Source organism: Lampris incognitus, chromosome 5 (genome assembly GCF_029633865.1).
Source record: "Lampris incognitus isolate fLamInc1 chromosome 5, fLamInc1.hap2, whole genome shotgun sequence".
NCBI classification, from domain to species: domain Eukaryota; kingdom Metazoa; phylum Chordata; class Actinopteri; order Lampriformes; family Lampridae; genus Lampris; species Lampris incognitus.
Window position 1 is genome coordinate 23,501,598 of NC_079215.1, and position 16,511 is coordinate 23,518,108.

The following is a 16,511-nucleotide window of genomic DNA, read 5'->3' on the forward strand; positions in this document are numbered from 1 at the left end:
GAGGAACCGACTGAGTGGGTCAGTTCTCTGGTAATAGTTGAGAAAAAGAATGGTGACTTAAGGCTCCGTATAGACCCAAAAGACCTGAACAAGTGGATCAAAAGAGAACTCTACAAACTACCAACTAACTCAGACATCACTAGTGCTATGGCAGGCGCGCGCTTCTTCTCCAAGTTAGACGCATCATCAGGGTTCTACCAGATCGTTCTAGACGAAGACAGCTCCAAACTGTGTACCTTTAACACGCCTTTTGGAAGGCACTGCTTTCTTCGCTTACCGTTTGGGATATGCTCAGCTCCGGAGGTGTTCCACAAAACAGTGCAGCAGCTGTTTGATGGTATGACTAGAATTCTGAAAATGCACTTTCAAGCTTGTACAAATACACAACGTAACGGTACTCTGTAACAGTACAATTATCAACAAATAATGTCATCAATAAACACGCCCACACCCTCCATAGGGTGTGGGTGTGTTTATTGATGACATAGTGGCCTGGGGCAAAACAAAAAATAGAACCATTGTCAGACCTAGGAGACTCGTAGAGGAGTGCTAATAACACACACAGAGTGGGTTTTTATTTTTTTTATTTTTGTGTTTTTATTGCAGCCTTGGAGTTCTGTTCTTGGGGTCATGTTGGGTTCTGGACTTATGTTATTTGTAAATTTATGCTGTATGGTTCCAAAGCAGTGTTTAATTTTGTGGAGAAAAAAAGGGGGGAGGTAAAGAGAAGTGTAATAATTGTACTGTTACAGAGTACCGTTACGTTGTGTATTTGTACAAGCTTGAAAGTGCATTTTGAGAATTCTAGTCAGTATGCTAAGCTATAGATACAGACTTGTTGTTATTGCAAGAGAACCATATTGAAGATAATCATCTGGTATTCTTTAAGATCAACTTTATCTTAATCTTTAGAAAAAGGGAGATGTACCGATAGTGGCCTGTAGGGGCGCTATACAGCTACTGCCTGTATGTATGTGAAGAGACCTGCAAATAAAGTTCAGTTATAGATATGGCGACCAAGTGTGTGCGTGCTCACTGATACACTTACTGCTACTACTACTACTGCTGCTGCTGCTGCTGCTGCTACTACTACGACTTCTTTTTTTCAAATATTTATTTATTGACAATACACCAAACAAATGCATTATCATTTGGAAACAAATACAGAGAAAAGAGAAAGAACAAAACAATATAAATAAACACACCCTCCCACTCATCCCATCCCAGAGATGGTACAATGCCCAACGTCATTCACAACTTTAAGTCCTTTAAGGACATGTTAAGGGGGGGGGGGATACAACAGTTCTAATAAGTGAGTCAACTAAGTGGATTTATTGAAGGGAGAGAGTCCATGAAGGAGCTCCAAATTTTATTAAATATTGCAGGTTTTCTCCGGACATTGTACAGAATCTTCTCTGGAGTGCAATATGATGAACGTTCATTCAGCCAGTGCTTTTGTGATGGTGAGTTTTCTGATTTCCAGTTTATAAAGATAATTTTCCTCCCGCGGTGCTGGCAAGTAACACGAAATGCTTCTTATGGTGAGTTACTGTTAGCATGTCAACGTCACCCAATTACCAAATCTTGGGATCATATGGTATTTTGTACTCTATTATATCTGAAACAGTGGTTATAATGAACTTCCAAAGGGCAACTCCAGAGCATATGGAGCAGATTGCCTTCGGGTGGGATATGTTCTGTGAAAAATATTAAATTGCATCTGTCTGTGTTTTGTAGAGACTAGAACTGTCTGAGATCTTTCCAAAATATTTTGCCAATTAGGGTCACTGTAGTTGCATTTTAGGTCTGTTTCATAGATTGGTAGATTTCTATTTAGGATGTTGTATATCGAGGATATCAGCCTTCTAGCGGAGGAGACTGGTATATTAAGCAAATTATCTTCTACGGGTGATTCATTTGGAATAAATGGGGAATCTATGGACCCAGTGTCTGATTTGAAGGTATTTAAAGAGATTGTGTCTTGGCAAATTAAATTTGGAAGATAATTATTGAAATGTAGACAGTATATTGCCACTATATAAGTCTCCAACAGTTTTGAGCCCATTACTGACCCATTTCTTTAATGTTCCATCAGCTATAAGATTTTGAATGTTGGGGTTATCCCATAAAGGGGTCTTTCTTAGTAATGAGCTATCTATTCCCACATTTCTCTCCTTGACACTAGACCTACCCATCACCTCCTCATCACCTCTGTTCCCTTCACCAACATGTCCATTGAAGTCCGCTCCAATCACCACTCTCTCCTCCTTGGGTACCCTCCCCACCACGTCATCCAACTCACTCCAGAATTGTTCTTTCTCTTCCATCTCACACCCAACTTGTGGGCCATATGCGCTGATAACATTCAGCAATACACCTTCGATTTCCAGCTTCATACTCATCACTCTGTCTGACACTCTCCTCACCTCCAGCACACTCTTGACATACTCTTCCTTCAGAATTACCCCTACCCAATTTCTCCTCCTATTCACACCATGGTAGAAGAGTTTGAACCTACCTCCAATACCCCTGGCCTTACTCCCCTTCCACCTGGTCTCTTGCACACACAGTATGCTTACCTTTCTTCTCTCCATCATATCAGCCAGCTCTCTGCCTTTACCAGTTATAGTGCCAACATTCAAAGTTCCAACTCTCACTTCCACACTCCTACCCTTCCTCCTCTCTCACTGCCTTTGGACATGCCTTCCCCCTCTCATTCTCCTTCGCCCAACATGCAGATCATAAATATGCAGATCATAAATAAGATTTCCAATATGCAATATACCAGTTAAAAAAAGTATTAAATACCTTGGAATCCTTATTTCTAAAAATCTTAATGAACGACAGGGCAATAACTTTAAACCCAAAATACAAAAAAACAAAAACCACATTCAATATATCACTTTAAAGAGATTTGTCCTTATTAGGCAGAGTTCTATTGAGTAAAGCCGATGGTATTTCTAGGTTTGTTTACCCTGCCCTCTCTCTATTTATCCAACAATCCCTCTATAAAGAAATAAATAACACCTTAATTAATTTTATTTGGAAAAATAAGTGCCATTACTTAAAAAATGAGATTTTAGCAGGCCCGAGAGGTGAAGGTGGCATGGAGATATTGGTCTTTATGGATGTGAATTATACCTTCAAATTAACATGGATTAAAGAATATTTGAAAGCTCCAGAATCCTTATGGTACTTCATACTGCAGAATATTTTTGGAGAAATGGGAGGCCCACAATGCATATCACAGTGTAATTATAATGAAACCAAGTTACCACAAAAGTTGTCTAAATTTCATCAACAGGCTCTTACGGCAGCAAAATTGTGTTTTAACTGCAACTTCTCTCCTCACAAAACTATTATCTGGAACAATGAATACATAATCAGAAAGAATAAATCGCTATATCTGCAACATTGGGTTGATAGGAATATACTTTTTCATGCAGACTTACAAAATAACGACGCTCAACTTCTCAGATATGAGGAATTTCTCAGATCTAAATCTTTCCCTGTCACTTATAAAGAATATCAAACGGTCATAAATGCTATTCCTTGTGGAATCCTTTAGCTGATGAAATGCCATGCTGCAAGACACGAGCCACGGGAATTGAACCTACTTTCTTTGTTGGCGGAGAAAAGCCACAAATGTACTGATAACCATATTAGGAACTACTTCTGCAGCAAAAGGAAAATTACTTCAAGAGGGAAATTTGTATGGAACACCAATTTTTCTAATATTCATTGGGAAATCGTATGGCTTCTCCCATATAAATTTGTTATCCCCAACAAAATGAAAGACATGCATTACAAAATTGCACACAATATTTATCCCACCAACAAAACAATCTCAAGATTTGTGGATATCGATATCAATTGTGCATTCTGTAAAAATGAAGAAGAAACTATTAGACATATATTTTATGAATGTCAGTATACAGCAGGATTCTGGAAAAAAAGAGGATTATTTTGTTCCTCATACCAATTATTCAGTTCAGCTGGAAGCCAAGGATGTGAAAAGACTGTCAACTTATTAATTCTGCTGGGGAAATACCATATCCATACAACAAAGTTCTTGGGGTCTCGCCCATCATTTGGGCCTTTCAGAATGGAATTCAGAAAGCATTTTGAGTCTATCCAACTTATAAATAATAAGAAATATGTTCATACGGTTAGTATGCTAAAATAATTTTTTGAAGAAACTTGAATTTATGCCTACCCCTGTTTGATTATCTTTATTGTCTTTTTATTTTTTATTCTTTATTTTGTTATGCTGTGGCGGACACTAGGGGCTATGCCTCTCACCCAGCAGGGCTGTGAGCTGGGGGGCGTGGTTTACGTTCCCGGACTCTGGTGCAAGACTGTTCCTGTTGCAGTTTGGTTTTGGAGCTGAGGAATAAAGTTCAAACTCGCCTTCGTCTCCTGTGTTTTTCCTCATCCCGCCACAATGCTACATTTACCATGTCTTGATAACTTACTGATTGTAATATCGTACTGGGAATGGAGTCATAATCTGTTATATTATCCTTTCATAATAATGATACCTTAATATGTTATGTTTTTGTCTTAATGCTTGTTGAATGTTTGTTGTTGTAGTATTTCTTCAATAAAGAGATAGTGGAGAATTTTTTTTTAAAGGGCTTGCCGTAGATACTGGCAGTCAGTTTAGACTGAAGAGGTCACTTGATGAAACCTATCTGTCAATAAACGTTGTATCCAGATGAACTGATTCAACCTTCTTTGAGTTTTTGTCGATAAACCTTGTGTCCAAATGAACTGATTCAACTTTCTTTGATTTTCTTACCTGGATTATTGAGCATGCATAAAGACATAGGTAGAGTAAGTTTCATTGCAAAAATGTCAAGTCTATTATGTTTGACTACTGTCCTACACATTACTATAAAGCCACAATGTGTAAAAGTAAATTGCAGAGCATATGATATTTTACTCTTCACTTCGAATATGAGACAACCACGGAGACGGAAAATAAAAGGCAGAAATCAAGAATCTATAAGTAAACTTCATACTGAACAAGTGAAAAGTACAATACATATTACCACATAGTGAATAAACAAAAAACACACAATGAGATCAAGTGGCGTTATGCTTGGGTTTTAATTTGATTGATTGTATGCGTTCTTTTTAACTGTTGCGTAATATGTGAAGTTGAAGCTCAGCAGTCGGGAGAAACACAGAAACACAGCGTCGAAGAAGACATCACTTCCTCAAGGTTAACGCTTCACTTCCGCAACATTTAACATCCACGGCGCCGAACAAGTGGCTCAAACGCTCGGGCGGGACTCAGGTAATAGAAACTGTTGCTTGTGAAACACATTTTGATAAAAAGTCGTTTCTAAGAAACAGTGCTATTAATTTCCCGTTACCCAAATGCCCTCCCCTCTGTCTGGTTAGTGGCTTTACTGTAGCGTTACGTTAATAGAGACATATGCTTTGGTACGGTTCATTTTGAACCAGGTGATACCGGTGAAATGTGCGATGAGCTTCCTGGCTAAAAATCAAGGACTTTAAAGTCGAACAGAAGTCTTACTTTTTGGGGGCACGAAACCCTTCTGTAACACAAAATGTTAACCAGGTTACCAAAACTTTCTTATGCGATACCTTTTTAAGACGTTTTATGTCACGTAAGACGTGGTCAAAAATACGCGAATTCCGTTTTAGCTACGAATCCTTCTGAAACAGTAATTCTGTGTACATTACCGTTTGGTTCTCTTTTTTTGGCAGTAACTAGTGCACGTGGTTTGGCATCACCATGGCAGACGGAGTAATCATCAGCAGCGACGATGAATCCGACTGTGAAGCGCTCAACTCCTCTATTTTCCTCGTGGAGATGAAAGAAGTAAAGAACAACGGTAAGGTCGGGTTTTTTTTCCAACCCTCCATGTTCGTGGTTTAAATGCAAGTATTGGTAAAACTGTAAAATGTACCCCTGTGCGTATCTGGGTCTTGTACTAGAGGATAAATCCTCCCCCAGCGTGTTGGATGAAGATTTGATGGTCACCTTCTCCCAGCGCCCCGAGGTGCTTCCTCACGCACGCTACGACTGCCCCATACATCCCTTCATGTAAGTAGAATAATGCACAAAAGCCAAAAATACCCTGTGGCATATTGGCTACTGTTCTTTGTCCTAATTCCAGGGTACTCTTAAAACATTTACACATCCTCACTCCTCTATCCACTGCAGGGCTACAGATTGTGAGACCAGTGGTCCTGTTGGAAATAACCAGCTGACCTGTGATCAGTGCTTCTGTTACATCTGTGACAAATTGGCATCGCAGGTATTGTGTTGTACCTTCCTCCGATTCTCAACTGATGAATATTATAATACAGTATACTCATCTGGGTCTGTTTTGTATAGACCAAGCGTCACACATTAGACCCATGCTTGACTGTACTTCCTTCATCGTCACTTTTTTCTATGTAGTGTCAAATTTTAAATGTAGTCAAAAGCTGATGCGTTTACACTTGGTGTTCAACATGACGGACCACATGATATTCAAGATATTGCTCTGTGTACTTGCAAATGATCACAACAAAATTTATTGGAGCACCTTTACTCAGAAAAGGATTTTGAGGTGGGACTTAAAAGAGAATGTTTAGTCAGCAAACCTTAGACAGTGTCTTATGGTTTAGGTGCCCTGACTGCAATAGTCCGTTCACCTCTTGTTGCTAAGCTGGAGTAGGGAATAATCAGGGATGCCCTGTCTAAGGGTCATAGAGAGCACCCCGGCACACTGTGAATTAAAGGTCTAAGTGAGTTTAATAAACAATTTAATGAATATTTCCTTTGAGAGTGCTGCTTTTTTTTTCAAACTTTCTTTAGAGTACTTTGGAATCAGTCAACCAAAGTAAAGACTTCATTCCAAATTAGCATTTTAAGCATGCCATTCACCTATAATTGCCATTAGATATTTACTGGGCATATTATTGTGTTGTAGTGTTGTTATTCTATATAAAGTATACTTAAGAGAGCTACAAAACCGAAGTCAAATTCCATGTATGTGCAAACCTACATGGCCAATAAACATGATTCTGATGAAAATAGTTTAAAAATGCCATCAAAAGATCATGTGTTGGTATCCTGTTGTAAATTTGATGTTTGTGTTATTCAGTGTTTGGTGTGGTGTGAAAAAGGTGTGTGCCACTGCAACAGCCACAAGAGGAATGAATTCTGGAGCAACCAAAGAAACACTGTGGTTCTAGGATATCTGGAGACTTTTAACCTTTCACTTTCAGAAATAGACACTCGCCTCCGAAATGCAGGTATGCATTTACAGACAGTTTGCTACTGTTACACATACGCTCACACAGAGTTGTGCTATATTTGCTGCAAAGACATGCACACAAGCCCACACCCATACAAATACAGAGTGAGACTAGCAAGAGACATAGGCAGACTGGGACTAATGACAAGCATAGGCTCTAACTTCATTGTTCATTTATGAGACACATTACATTGTGTGTTCAGAAAAAAAAAACACTGTCACTCTCTACAGTCACCTTTTGATGGGTACAGTCTGTGATATGTGTTCTTTTTATTACCATTTATCCAGAAACAATGCTTCAAAATTTGAAAACAGAGCTTGAAGTAGAGGTCTCTTCTTGCTTGAGGGGAGAAAAAGTGCAGGAATATGGGCTCAACCAGTCAAGTCAGCAGGGCCTGATCCGTGAGTGAGTGATGGGGGGGGGGGTAATGTGAATTTTAATCTCGTTGTCTGTCTCGGAAATCTGACCTAGTTACCTGTGATCATGTCAAATGCGAATGAGACATTTTAAAAGCTGTGGTTAAAGGTGAGAGGGATTTGCAGTTTAACTTTTTGAAGTGTTTTACAGTTATACAAGGATATATGAGTGTGTATCATCGTTCCTGAGGAAAGCAGATGAACAGGAAGAGAGAGCTGCTGCCATCATGAGACTTGGAGCTGCCCGAGAGTTAACTGGACAATTCCAACCCTCGGGGTAGATGCACACATACACACAAACAAAGGAATTTCCTGTCCTGGATCAATGATTTTCTTTCATTTCTCTAATTTCCTCTATAACTTTTGCAGTTTTCTACATAACAATTCACATAAACACATTACTGGCTACTAGCCCAAATTGTGTAATTAATTAAACCTTTTTTTCCTTGTTTTAACAATGTTTTGTTCAAGCTGTAGATTTGAGCTTTCTAAATGAATTTAGTTAATAGTGTCATCTGTTATAGAGACCTACAGTTCTTACAACAGTTTTCAATGTCTTCTGTATTGTTATTCTAAAGGGCTGTGATATCCAAAGCTCCTGAAACATGTGCTACCAAAATTGTACTGCTACAAAGGTACACACATCCAACAAAACACACAATGTCCATATGTCAAACATGCATTACCCCCACCCCATTCCATAGTCTTCAGTCTCATTTTGTGATGGTACCCTTTTGTGTCTGTGTGCTTCCAGAATCATCACATCAGTCCAGAGACAGATGGTGATGGCTGATTTTACCAGTGAGTTTATTAACAAACTGCAGAGTTTTTACCAAAGGCTCAAACTGCCTTCCCAGCTGAGGGGCATGAGGAGCAGGTGTGTGTCTGATTGCATTTAAGTTAGTGTGGCTTATTTTGTGTGCTTACATCTTTTCATTGATGTGGCTGGGTTTTAAGCTGTTTTATAATGACTGTCTAATGCATGTGTACCCCTAGTCTGTCTGTGCGTCCATGGAATGACGTGCTGCTGGTGTCTGTACTGAAGGGACAGAATGTGACTGGGGTACGCAAGCACAAAGGCAAGAAGGACATCCTTTTTGAAGAGATTTCAGTTGTCTTACTCAGGATAGAACTACTACAGCACCAACACAGGTACATAGTCAATTCACTTTGTTTCTCGCACATGCATACACACATACAAACATGACTATGCAACTCCTTTTTTGTGTCTACAGGTACAGAGAGTTATATCGCTACCTCCGTGTGGTCCAGACTGATCATTCTAAATTGTGAGTTTTGATGACAAATGCTGACACCATATTTCAGTGGTTCTCCATATGCTCCGTGTCGGGCCATGTATATGCATAAGCACAACTTCGACCAGATGGGGCAGAACTAATCAGGGTGAAATCAAATGGTATAATTGTCAGGTTGAAATGAAAACTTGCACACACAGCCCTTCAGAGCACATGATTGAGTATCACCACTGTATTTCATATGAATTTGAAATTTTCCTCCCACATTCTGGGTGTATTTCAGTTTATTAGGTAAATTTGAAATTCCGGTTTTGTTTTGACTACTGGTGACTGTTTTGTAAATGAACTTGCATAAACCAAGTGGCTTATCACTCCTTTTAAATTCTATTCAATAACTTTAATAGGCTTATTTATCAGCAACTGTACTTTGTACAAAACTAATGAAGTGAATTGAATTGATGTTAAGAATGGCTGTAGAGCCTGCCATGATTGCTTTATACTAACGTATGAACTTAAACGTGAACATGAACATTTACAATTATTTTTAAGATGTTAATTAAACTTTATAGTGGAAACTAATCAGGAAAAATTTGATGTAGTTTTTCAGGTAAGGAAGACACGAATGAGGGCAAAATTTATAAAACAAACTTTACTTATTCATTGACAAGACCCTCCATTATTGTAGAAGATGACGTCTTAATGTTTTGTTTTTTCTAATCATGGCAGGGGCATATTGCCTGTAATTTTATCAGACTTGGGCTTTGAAATTTTCCATGCCAGCAATTTTAGACTGCAGGATAGTCCTTTGGTAATCTAAGTCATCTCTCAAACAGAGGGCTATTTGAGCTCTTGTGTAACCATGTCTGTTATAATATTCTCGAGCAAAATAATAAATCCCCACCTGCTGTGGAGCACTGCACAAGCTTTCTGACCATAGAGCGCCAACCAGTGCATGGAGAAAAAAATCTGCTCGTGCCAGATCTAGTTCTATAATTTTATGCTCTGCCCGTTATAGATTTTGGAGTGTGTATGAATATATTGTATATTGTATTAAAGAATCAGCACTAGCAACTAATATAGTGCTTTTTTTTTTTTACCACAATACTGGTCAGTCTGCTATAAAACACTGCCCCAGGTTTTTGCCGTTCCAGTTATCTGTAAGGTAGAGGTGACACCATGATGCTTTTTAACCTCTTTCTTCCATATGGATTGTTTAGCCTGATCTTTGATGTAATATATTGTTGACCTGCTGCACTTGTTTTGTGTGTCCAGTTTCCAGGAAGTACAAGACCTCTTGCCGTTCTTCCTGTGCAAGGCAGGGGACTTGACCTTGGCTATGTCCAGTTTCTTTATATCGTGTACTGGCCCCGCTTCGCGGTTGTCTCCATACCGCTTCCTCCTCTATCTTCGAATCTTTGACACGGCAACCGCACCTGTGCTAACCAGCAGTCTACAACTTGACTGTCCTGATAATAAGTGGGAGCCGATTGAAGGTCAGATACAGATATGATTTTGTTAAATATTCATAAATGCATGTATCAAAGGGATGGCTTCCATTTAAAGAGGAAGAAAAGGGGAAAACTCCTCCCTCTTGTCTCATAAGGTACCATGCCACTGAAGCGTGTTGAGTTGGTGAAGTTTTCTCTCAGGGTTCAGCAGAGCTCTCCTGCTGTCTACAGTAATGTAAGTTCAACAATGATGGATGTTGTTCAGCTTTTGAGAGTTCAAATGATTGACTTTTTGAAAGATGTTTTTTTTTTATTCCAGTCACAGTGTTGGGAATGTTTACTCAATATGATCAGCAGACCTCGTGATTTACCCACACCTCTACCTGAGCCCAGCCCTGCCTTTATGCATGTATGCATTTCTTGCAAATGGTATTCATTATATTATTAATTTTCTATTGAGGTTTGTTTTTTTTAGATTTACAGTTTTTGATGTCTCCCTCTCTCTCTCTGTTTCTTTTCATCTCTGGTCTTCAGAATACAAGGAAGGTTGCCAGGGAAATATTGTTCAACAGGCTTGGATCCAACATACAGATCCCACGATTCTTTATAGAGGTACATATATGTTAATTTCCTCACAATTACATACAAATTCATCAGTGCATTGAAGTGACAAGATAAAATGTGAGCGCGTGTGTGATTATGTTGCAGGTGAACACAGAGCAGGCCTTGCTGCTGTTGGTAACAGAGGCTCTAGCGTTTCGTATCCTTGAAGCTCCTCTAATCCCCACGCTCCCTGTTATCAACACTTTTAAGGTAGCCTTCTCTCGCTTTCCTCTTCAGATGCTGTATCCTGTCAAACTCAGTTTAAGCCAAATATGCAATAGCTACATATGAATCACTCTCCGCTCTTTCCCCTTTCTCCAACTCACTAATTTTTAAGCAATCAGAAGAACATTTAATGATCTATTTTAATTTACGAAGAGGGGAGAGCATATTTGGAAGGTGCAAGGAAGTAGAGGAAGTAAGAATTTAGATTCTGCAAGTTTACAGGATATCAGTTTTTCACTGGAACTGCGAAAAACTTGTTGGAAAATCACCACTAGGTTGCGCTAAAGCCCAGGATGTCTATTTAAAACACATCTATTTTCCTTTTTTTAATACCTGAATAGACCATGTAGCGCTTTTTAATCTATGATGCCAAGTAACGAAGGTGCTCTGGCCAGCTTTTATTTAACCAAGGCCAAAACAGCCATCATGATGAGTTCATAAGGGTTTTATGTGTTGTGAAATAATAATTCACTGAAGGGCAAATGGATAATCTCGTTGAATGCTTTAAGAATAAAAAAATATTATGCCAATGTGAACATCCATCCATAATCCAAGCCACTTATCCCAACCGGGGTCGTGACTGCTGGAGCCTATTCCAGCAGTCACTGGGCAGCAGGTGGGGAGACACCCTGTACAGGCTGCCAGTCCATCACAGGGCCGACACACACACACACATTCACACCTAGGGACAATTTAGTATGGCTGATTCACCTGACCTAGTATATGTCTTTGGATGGTGGGAGGAAACCGGAGCACCCGGAGGAAACCCACGCAGACATGGGGAGAACACGCTAACTTCACACAGAGGACGACCCGACCCAATGTGATCATTTGATAAAAAATCTATGTTAATATGGACCTATTATTAAATGGTTTTGGTATTGTCTGTAGATACTCAAGTTTGATGTTAGATCCATAAGGATTATGACATATCAACAGGGGTGCACATCACTTTTTTGGTCTGGTTCTCAAGGGAGCACCCAGATGTGTTGCTTGGTATTCAGTTTTTACGTGGCGCAGTTGTCCTACAAACTTTCGTCGTCACTACCCTCCTGAGTGCTGTCCTCACTGTCTTCCTCTCTTTTAAACATGGCAGATGAAGATGTAGGCCTACTTCTATCTCCCTGGTTGAGTCTGCAATTAGCTGTTTGCATCCATAAGTCAAGGGTTTGGGTCAAAAATCTCTGTTGTCATCACAAGTGGATATGCATCAGGGATGAGAGGTGAGAGTCTGACAGGCGGGATCTGTACTTGCCTTTTATTATATTGAGATGTGAAAATTTCCTGTCACGTGCAGCACTGCTCAAGGGCAGTGTAAGGGACAACAGAAGGACTTTATGAATGTTGGAGTAACTATCTGGAGTACTTATCCTCACCGTGCTGACCAAGTCATACACAGAGGAGGCTGCCAAATGTTTTCCTGCTTTCTTTAAATGCATCCATTCTCTTACAATGTAGTCTCTGTCAACAGACAAGCTGGCCTCATATTTCTGGAGGATGTTAGTAAGTGTTGTTGCCAAAACTGGAGGTCTTGCATTTCTTGGGGCCAAGTTGAAGAATCAAAAATTGAATATTGATCACATGACTTAAGGGATTTATATCTGCTTTCAAACTCATGAATTAGACCTCTCAATATATCCGCCTTGTCCCTGTCAGCATCAGCATTTGAAACTCTTTCCTATCCTTGCCTTCACTGTTGAGCAATAGTGTCAGCTGTCCAGCAGCTACGATGAGCTCATCTTTGCATTCACCAATAGTCAGTTTATCTTGCTGGAACCCGAGGGAGATGAACTGTAAAATGTTTCCAGCGTCAAGGATGTTGGCTAGGAAACACTGAAAACGCTCTGCAGATATGTTTTAAGTCACTGTCATCACTTGTAGCCACTTGAATTTCAATGGCGGGTAATAGCCACCATATTTTCAACAGTCTCTTGCATCCACGCAGACCATCGGATGTTGTGAAACTTTGTGAAACTAGTTTTACAAAGGCAATGCCATTCTCATCACATATCTTCTTTAGTTGTTCTGTTCTTTAAATAAAAACTCAGCAACTTCGCAATGGAGCGATTAAATGTCTCACAGTATGGTACCATGCGATAAGCTGACTTTGTGCAGTTCCATTACATTACATTACATTACAGTCATTTAGCTGACGCTTTTATCTAAAGCGACTTACAATAAGTGCATTTAACGTAGGAAATCAGGAGAACTACTATTCATCAGAGGTCATAAGTGCATCTTCTCTCTAAACAAGCATCTAAGAGCAAAACCAGTGCTAAAGTAAAAGCACGAGAAAGAGATTTTTTTTTTTTAAATGAGTGACTACAATAAGTGCTACGAGCAAGTAACAGGGTAGTAGTTCTTGAAGAGGTGAGTTTTCAGCCTGCGCCAAAAGATGGGCAGTGACTCCGCTGTCCTGACATCAGTGGGGAGTTCATTCCACCACTCTGGGGCCAGGACAGAAAAGAGCCGTGACCGGGTCGATCCGCAGCAGGGACCTCTGAGCGACGGGGCAACCAGGCATCCCGAGGCAGCAGAGCAAAGTGGTTGGACGGGGGTGTAGGGCTTGATCATGGCCAGGAGAGAGGAAGGAGCTGTTCCTTTTACTGCCCTGTAGGCTAGTACCAGAGTCTTAAACTGAATGAGAGCAGCTACTGGGAGCCAGTGTAGGGACATGAGAAGGGGAGTTGTGTGGGAGAACTTAGGGTGGTTGAACACCAGACGAGCTGCAGCTTTCTGAACAAGCTCCAGAGGTCTGATGGCCGACGCCGGGGCGCCAGCAAGGAGGGAGTTGCCGTAGTCCAGCCGAGAGATGACCAGAGCCTGGATGAGCACCTGTGCCATCTCGTCAGTGAGGAATGGGCAAATCCTCCTGATGTTATAGAGGAGAAATCTGCAGGAGCAAGCAACCGATGCAACGTTTGCAGCAAACGATAGTTGGTCGTCCAGAATCACACCCAGATTCCTTGCAGTCCGAGTTGGCGTCACCATGGTGTTGTCAATGGTGAATGCCAGGTCTTGGTGCGGGCCACCTTTCTCCGGGAGGAACATCACCTCTGTCTTGTCCAGATTGAGCTTCAGGTGTTGTGTTGCCATCCACTCCGAGATGCCAGTCAGGCACGCAGCAATGCGTGTCTCTACTTGTGTGTCAGAGGGAAGGAAGGACAAGATCAGCTGGGTGTCATCGGCATAACAGTGGTAAGAGAAGTCATGCGAGCGAATAACAGAACCCAGGGATTTCATGTACAGGGAGAACAGGAGAGGACCCAGAAGCGAACCTTGTGGAAGGCCTGTAGTCAGTCTGCAAGGCTCCGACACAGATCCCCTCCATATCACCTGGTAGGAGCGACCCATCGGATAGGATGCAAACTTTGAGAGTGCAGAGCCTGTAACACCCTGCCCCTCGAGGGTAGAGAGGAGGATCTGGTGGTTCACTGTGTCGAACGCAGCTGACAGGTCCAGGAGTATCAGGACAGAGGAGAGAGAGTTTGCTCTTGCAGAGTGCAGCGATTCTGTCACTGCAAGGAGGACCGTCTCTGTTGAGTGACCCACCTTGAACCCAGACTGGTTGGGGTCCAGGAGGTTGTTCTGGTGGAGGTACAAAGAAAGTTGGTTAAAGACAGCACGTTTCGAGAGTTTTGGATAGAAAGGGTAGAAGGGAAATCGGTCTGTAGTTTTTTTTGTCAGAGGGGTTAATTGATGGTTTCTTGAGAAAGGGGGGGACTCTAGCAGCCTTGAAGGCAGATGGAAAGCATCCTGCCTGGAGGGAGGTGTTGATGAGATGGGTTAGAAAGGGAAGGAGTTCAGGTGCTATAGACTGAAGAAGAGGGGAGGGGACCGGGTCAAGGGAGCATGTGGTGGGGCGACTGGATGTTATGAGGCTGAGGACCTCGTCAGGGGAGAGGGGAGCGAGGTGGTATAGGGTGGGATGTGGAGAGGTGAGGGAGGGTGCAGAGGGTGGGCTAGTGCAAGGAGCGCTAACTGGGTGGTGAGAAAAGGAGGATCAGATGTCGTTTACCTTCTTGTCAAAGAGGTTAGCAAAGTCATCAGGGAGGAGGGAGGAAGTAGGAGGAAGAGATGGGGGTTGAAGTGTAGAGAAGGTTTCAAAGAGTTTCTTAGGATTAGAGGAAGCGGATTGGATTTTAGAACAATAGAAGGCAGCTCTAGCAGCAGAAAGGGAGAAGGAGAAAGTGGAAAGAAGAGATTGGAAGTTGAGAAGGTCCTCTGGGAGTTTGCTTTTTCTTCACTTGCGCTCTGCCACTCTTAAGCTCCGTCTGTCTGTACGTACTGAGTCGAACAGCCAAGGGGCAGGTGGAGTTGGGCGTGTAGGCCTGGAGGTGAGGGGACAGAGGTTGTCCAGAGAAGAGGAGAGGTAGAGAGAAAGATTCAGGTGTAGGGAGGCTAGAGGTAACAGAGGAAGAAAGATCAGTGGCAGAGAGAGAGAGCGGAGGTGGAAACCATGTGGGTAGGGGGAGGGGCTGAGGGGGAGAAGAGAGGGAGCGGGAGTAGGAGTAGGACATGAAATAGTGGCCAGAGAGCTGGAGGGGAGTAACAGAGAGGTTGGAAATAGGACAGTATCTAGTAAAGATAAGGTCCAGCTGGTTGCCGGCCTTGTGGGTAGCAGGAGAGGGTGAGAGGTGAAGGGTCAAAGGAGGAGAGGAAAGAGAGAAGAGGATCTAGCTTGTCAGTGTGAATGTTGAAGTCACCGAGAAGGATAAGTGCAGAGTCATCATCAGGGAAGTGTGAGACAAGTGTGTCAAGCTCTTCCAGAAACTCTCCAAGGGGGCCTGGTGGGCGGTACACAACCACAATGGTGAGTTTGACTGGATAAGAGACAGTAACAGCATGAAGTTCAAAAGAGGGCAGAGAAAATTGTGGAATGGAAATAAGACAGTGTTTCCATTTCGGGGTGATTAGCAGGCCAGTACCACCACCTCACCTCCCAGCTCTGGGAGTGTGAGAAAAAGAGTGCACATCTGACAGAGCTGCAGACGTGGTAGTGTTTTCTGACGTGATCCAGGTCTCAGTTAGAGTAAGAAAGTTGAGGGAGAGCAAGGATGCGTAGCCTGAGAATAACTCAGTTTTCGGCACCGCGTACTGGCAATTCCAGAGCCCTCCCGTCACCACTTGCTCAACGTGAGTAGAGAGAGTGGGATAGATGAGATTGGTAGGGTCACAGCGCCGAGGAGTGACCCATCGTCTATGCCAGCCCCAGGAAGAAGAAGGGACAGAAATGTGAAGGAAACACAGTCTGTACTAGGTACACACAATGCAGATGACTG

General features: G+C 41.8%; 1 protein-coding gene across 1 annotated transcript; it reads left to right on the top strand.

Moving 5' to 3' along the window:
* Window positions 1-5,262: 5,262 nt before the first annotated feature.
* Window positions 5,263-10,463, top strand: zgc:112980 (uncharacterized protein LOC503706 homolog). Its single transcript, XM_056280434.1, has 12 exons — window positions 5,263-5,302; window positions 5,740-5,867; window positions 5,971-6,079; window positions 6,200-6,293; window positions 7,128-7,278; window positions 7,569-7,686; window positions 7,849-7,974; window positions 8,276-8,332; window positions 8,452-8,574; window positions 8,694-8,849; window positions 8,933-8,986; window positions 10,226-10,463. The coding sequence occupies exons 2-12, from the start codon at window positions 5,768-5,770 to the stop codon at window positions 10,461-10,463; spliced, it is 1,326 nt and encodes a 441-aa protein (XP_056136409.1). The 5' UTR covers window positions 5,263-5,302; window positions 5,740-5,767.
* The last annotated feature ends 6,048 nt before the right edge of the window (window positions 10,464-16,511 follow it).

Bases quoted from the DNA above. Each gene is read 5' to 3' on its own strand.
- zgc:112980 (XM_056280434.1), top strand. From the start codon at position 5,768: ATGGCAGACGGAGTAATCATCAGCAGCGACGATGAATCCGACTGTGAA. The intron at 5,868-5,970 runs GTAAGGTCGGGT...GTCTTGTACTAG, and splicing joins GAAAGAAGTAAAGAACAACG to AGGATAAATCCTCCCCCAGC. The intron at 8,333-8,451 runs GTACACACATCC...GTGTGCTTCCAG, and splicing joins AAAATTGTACTGCTACAAAG to AATCATCACATCAGTCCAGA.